Here is a 6000-nt window from a genome sequence, read left to right as displayed (position 1 = left end):
ACATACTTGAGCTATGTGGAGATCATTCTGTCTCTTTCTTTGACTGCCTGTCTCCAGTTTTTTCTGTCCCCTAAGATGTCAGTATAGATAGTCTGAGGTTTTGTCCTATTTAAAATTGACTTTTCACTACCTGCTTTGGACATTTTTTCAGCTGAAGCTGTCAGGATTTCAATATATGCAGGACAGTGGTGACATGCTTTAGTCCTCAATTCTTTTCTGTCTCCTCAGTTAATAGAGAGGAAACGTAGCCCATCTGTCTGGACCTGTGTAGAAGGATTTGGAGAAAAAAAATAGCAGGTAAGAAATGTTCCCTTATTTTCTGAGCTGCCTCACTTAATTGCCCCTATATTATGCAGTAGAAGATATAAGAAAAATAAAAATTAGTTATCCCAAGCTAAAAAATACTTTGAAATAATTTAGAAGATAATTTCTTCATCCTTGAAAATCTGGAATATCCTTTGTGTTTGGATTAAAATGTATGATACATGTCACTCTCACAAAGATACTGGTGTCTAGTAGAAAGAGCACAGAATTGATCTGTGTGACTTGGCTAAGTCACCTGAATTCTTTAGACCTCAGTTTCCTCATTGGTAAAATGAGGGGGTCAGTACAGATGTTCTCTAAAATTCTTTCCAGCTCTAAGAGTCTATTATTCTGTGACTTTAAACCCACCACTTACTAGCTTTTGGGTTCCAGAAGACAGTAGCAGTAAGAATCTAGGCAGCCTGGCTGCAGAGATAGTACCCATAGAATGGGTAGCCCATTCTCTCTTTTGCCTAGCTTAAATCTTGGCAAAGGGAAGAATATACAAAATGAAAACAAGGAAGTATGGAATGGGCCCATAGTCTGTTCTTTGATTTTTGTTTTTGTTTTTTTGCTAAATTATTCAAACAATTAACATTAGGTATAGTGAACAGTATTTGGTTTTTTTTAAATTCAGTTTTATTTTATTTTATTTTCAGTTTCTAATTTTCTCCCTCCCTACCCATTGATAAAGCAAAAAAAAGCAAAACTCATAATAATAAATATGTATGGTCATGCAAAACAAATTCCTGTATTAGTCACTGTAATAGTAATGGAATTTAAAGATCCCCTGTATTGGCTTGGTTTTCGGGTTGAATGTTAAAACCCAGAGCTTATGAATCCCACTTATGGGATGGACTTGTTGACGTGAAAAGAGAGGGCTGAACTGGAAGGAGCTGGTGCTTTAGATTTAGATTTAGAGAGGCACAAGCAGAGAGAGGGAGAGAGAGGCAGAAGAACTTTTGGAAGCAGTATCATGGAGGCAGAGAGAGAGAGAGAGAGAATTGCTGAGGGCCAGTTTGAGCTTCCCAGGACTTTTGAGAGCTGCCACCTGGAGCTGCCAAGGACTGAGGAGCCGTGGCTGTGATACTGGTACTTTGTCTGTTTTGATGTTGTTTTGCCAGATTCATCCACTGGTGAAGGACAGTCCTGTTGTTGCAAAGGTCCTGGCACCTTGCTGTTGGTTCAGAAGCCCTGAAGAAGGATTTTCTTGTTGTATGTTTACAGAAATCCTGGAAGAGGGCCTTGATGATGTTTTCAGGGGTTCTAAGACTGTTCTGCAGGCAGAGAATGAATTAATGAGGACACTGGCAATGTATCTTGTAGCCTTGTTAAGCTTTGTCTCCCTAGGAACAGAGATTGCTGAGAACTTGCCTTGGGTCAGGATGAAGAAAAGACCTCTCTTTGCGTATTAAATGCTGTGATGATATCTTAACCTTGCTGTAGCTCAGGGGTAGATGACCTTTGTGCTCTCTACTGCCCCTTTTGAGAAGGTGCTTGGCATTAACTGATGATAGTTGTAATTCAGTTGTGATCCAGAAGTGGGAAACTTTTGACTTTTTTGTGCTCTGTGACTGACCAAATGAATGTACTTTGTTTATGACTGGAAACTAATCTCCATTTGAGAAGAGGGTCTTTGCGATTGACTAAATGAATGTACTTTCCAGGGGTGGAGTAGTACTTGGAAATTATTGAATTACACTTGTTGAATGCTGTATTTTTATTTTCTCTGTTCTTAATTTGTCACTGAATAAAATGCAGTGCTGCTATGCTGGTATTCTGAACTTTGGAAGCTGCCTTTGCTTGGTATTATAGTCACATCAAAAAAAAAAAAGAAAGAAGAAAATATGCTTCATCTGCACTCTTGAGTCTATTGACTCTCTTATATGGAGGTAGATATGTTGCATAAATAGATATGTTGCATGAAATCATCACAAGTCCTTTGGAATTGTGAATGGTCATTGTGTTGATCACAGTTCCTAAGTCTTTCAAAGTTGATTATCTTTACAATATTGTTGTTATTGTATAGAGTAATCTCACTTCACTTTGTATCAGTTCATACAAGTCTTCCCTGAAACCATTTCCTTCATTATTTCTTACAGCACTATTGCATTCCATCACATTCAAATACCACAATTGTTCATCCATTTCCTAATTGATAGGCATCTGTTCATCTACAGATTCCAGTTCTTTGTCACCACAAAAAGAACTGCTATAGATATTTTTGTACATGTGGGTCTTTTTCCTCTTTCTCTGATCCATTTGGGGGATAGACCTGGTATCAATATTACTGAGTCAAAGGATATACAATTTCATAACTTTTTTTTGGTGTTTTTTTTGGAGGGGAGAAGGCAGTTGTTGGGGTTAAGTGAGTTGCCCATGGTCACTTAGCTAATAAGTGTTAAGTGTCTGTGGCCGGATTTGAACTCAGGTCCTCCTGACTCCAGGGCTGGTGCTCTATTAGTGACCACCTAGCCACCCCAGTTTCATAACTTTTTCAGCACAATTCCAAATTGCTTTACAGAATGGTTGGACTAGTTCACAACTCCACCAACAATGCATGAGTGTTCACACACACACACACACACACACACACACACACACACACCATTTGTTATCTTCTTTTTGTCACTTTAGCCAATCTACTAGGGGTAAGGCGGTACCTTAGAATTGTTTTAATTTAATGAGCAGTATTTGATAAATGTATTTATTAAAGATAAGTTAGCTTCCTAGATGTTGAATTGCCCTACCTCTAGTTCTTACCTTTTCAGACTTTCTAGGGCAAGTATTCCCAAGGTAGAAGTAAATCAGAAACATCTTCTGGATCCCTTAATTGTCCCTGAGTAGTCTCTTCCTGGGCATCTCTCTCCAGAGCTGGTTGGTGGTAGGCTTCTCTGTTGATACATCAAGTGTGATAACAACCCACTCTTTTATCCATTCTAAATATCATACCCAAGGCAGTCTACTTTGCACACTTTCAGATTCAGGCCTGAAGTCCTACGGCCAGTTACATTTATTAATAGTCTAGGTAAAAAAAAATCATCAAATTTGTTAATCAACTATACAAAGAATGTTAAATTAGGGGGAGTTGTTAATACTCCACTCTGGACTACAGGATTGTTTTGGCAAACTGAAAGAGTTTTACCCAAAAGGGATTAAATTTACCAGGAAAAAAGTGCAAGGTGTTAAACCTAGAAACTCAACTGCTACATCTGAAATTTGAAGACCTGGATTCAGGTCCCTCCTCCCATCCTTTGCCAGCCTGCTTGACCTTGGGTAAAAAACTTAACCTCCCTCGACTTTGGTTTCCTCATCTGTAAAATGAAGGGGTTGGACTAAATGGCTTCTAAGGTCCCTTTAAATCTAAGATCACATAATCTCAATAGAAAGTGGTAGAAACACTAGTTAAGAAGGAAGAATGTGCTGGTAGAACAGGGTAGGCAGAAGATGAAGCACCACAGAGGGTGGTGATTGTGCAATTAATAGAGTGTGATTTAGAGCAACAAATAGATTTTGAAGCCTAGGATGGAAGTGGTTATGGGGAAGGACCAATAATATAGAGGAAACTAGCAAACAACACCTTATACATAAGCCAGAGATAGTCTTGAAGGACTTGCTGCCAATAAAAACATATTTAGAGCAGAAACTGCTTTGACAAATATGTGGCAAGATAATGCTCTTTCCTAAGGTAGCATAATACAATCTAAAAATCAAGGTTTTCAAAAGTTAATATTATGAGAAGCAAAAGTAGTTCTGTTTATATCCCTGGATGATTGCACCTAGGAAAGGCATAGTAGGTGGACAGAAACATTACAAGATAGCCCCCACTCCCCATCCCCACCCCCATGACATACTTTAACTTTGGGCAAGTAGCATTACCTATGTGTGTATAGTTTCTCATTTACAAGGCTTAATTCTCAAGTGATTAATTAGCATTCTATACGCTTATAGGATTATAGTAATCCTTAAATCTATAAATTATCATGAATAAAGATTTGATAATAGGATATAATTATGGGAAAGAAAAATGAAGAAAGCAAATTAAATAGGTCATAGGATACCCCAAATGGGTGGGTGAAAGACTTTATGAAAACCAGTTAATTCTGAATCATAGCATTCTCAGAATTAAAGTTATCATCTAAACCCCATTGCTATGTTTTCCATAAGGGAATTTATATCTCTTGAATAATGTAGGTAGGGGTTTTTGTTGTTGTTGTTATTTGTTTGGGTTTTTTGTGTCTTTTTTTTGGAGGGGGGAAGGCAGGGCAATTGGGGTTAAGTGATTTGTCCAAGGTCACATGGCTAGTAAGTGTGAAGTGTCTAGGGACGGATTTGAACTCAGGTCCCCATGACTCCAGGGCCTGTGTTATTCACTGTGCCACCTAGCTGCTCTTTACTTGTTTTTTTTTTTAATGAAACAAAACTGTCCCAACCTTCAAGGAACAGTTTATATTCTCCTGTAGTTAATCAATGGATAATATTAAATTCTTTAAAGATAAAAAAAAAAAACGCATCTCTGTGCTCTGAAGGAAAAAGTCTATTTCTTGTTGGGCTGCCAGCAAAGTATTTTCCCACTTTAGCACCTGGTACTCATTCTCAACTTTTTTTTTTCTTCTTTAAAGTTGACCTGTCTTGTTTCCTTCAGTGTCTTGGCTACAAGATCCTCCAGCTAGAGATTCTGAGCCTCATGCAGTAACTTCTTTAGAACAGTGAACAAAGACATTCTTAGTGCCTTCCGGTTCAAGACTAACCTTCCTGGTTACTAGACAATGGTCCCTGTGGGTGATCATATTCTAGCTTATAGTAAACACTCCATATACCTCCTGATTTTACTCTCTGAAGCCTAAGCTTGTCCTTGGTTATTAATCCATGTAATGGCTATTTGCCAAAAAAAATCCCGAGTCATTAACTTTCATTTTTTTTTCAGTTTTGGAATTCAGGGTTCCCCAGTTTTCACCCCTAAACCCCTTCTTTTCTCCCACGTAGATCAGAGGGCAAGGAAAAGTCCAAAGACAAAGCTATCTTAAGGAGTAAGGTCTTAGTCTCTTGTGCCAGCTTAGATATGTTCATGGCCTTTCATATGTAGATACAAATTGCAAAATCTGAAAAGGCTTTGAGTTTATCCTTATATAATTTTCTATAACATATTTTTTCCTATAGAATGGGCTTTCCAGCATCCCTCTTCTTCATAGCCTTTAATCATTCTCCTCATCCTTTGCTTTCTTCCTTCTTTTTCTCTTCTGTTTCTCTTCCACATCTTCTAAAGAGTAAGATGGCTCCTGGAGACAGAAGGCTTGTTGAAAAGGGCAAAAAAGCAATTGTGAGATTTCTTATGAGTGGAGCACATTCTCATTCAGGCAGCTATGGTAGTGCTATACTGCTCCCTCCATAAATGGGCCTAATTAATATAAAATTGTATTGATATTATTGAAATTGTTCATCTTAATTTCATTTTGTTATTTTTTTCAGAATTCTCAGTCATAATCCTTTGTCAGCCATCGAAGATAGTTTTTTTTTCCAATTGTCATCATTGAAATATTTGTAAGTATTGAATAGGATATAAACTTATGAATCACCTTTGCCTTGGATTCTACTATTCTTTGCCTTATAAGGTACCAAAATTAATTTATCATATATATAAGCTAAGAAGTCAAAACCTTTTTAAATTTTAACTAGACACTCAATAATGCTCGAATT

At 37.5% G+C, this 6000-nt stretch overlaps 1 protein-coding gene across 1 annotated transcript in view; it reads left to right on the top strand.

Moving 5' to 3' along the window:
* Positions 1 to 6000, top strand: part of LOC138152755 (leucine-rich repeat-containing protein 37A-like) — a 68938-nt gene that overhangs the window by 23150 nt on the left and 39788 nt on the right. The window contains exon 6 of the mRNA XM_069076845.1: positions 5773 to 5844. Within this exon, the coding sequence (XP_068932946.1) occupies positions 5773 to 5844 (72 nt within the window). The remainder of the gene's footprint in view (positions 1 to 5772; positions 5845 to 6000) is intronic.

This window comes from Petaurus breviceps, unplaced genomic scaffold (assembly GCF_028583685.1).
Source record: "Petaurus breviceps papuanus isolate PSGF00001 unplaced genomic scaffold, PetGlider_PUasm1.0 90925, whole genome shotgun sequence".
In the NCBI taxonomy this organism is placed as follows: Eukaryota; Metazoa; Chordata; class Mammalia; order Diprotodontia; family Petauridae; genus Petaurus; species Petaurus breviceps.
The sequence above is the reverse complement of the archived record's forward strand: the minus strand, read 5'-3'. Positions and strand labels throughout refer to the sequence as shown.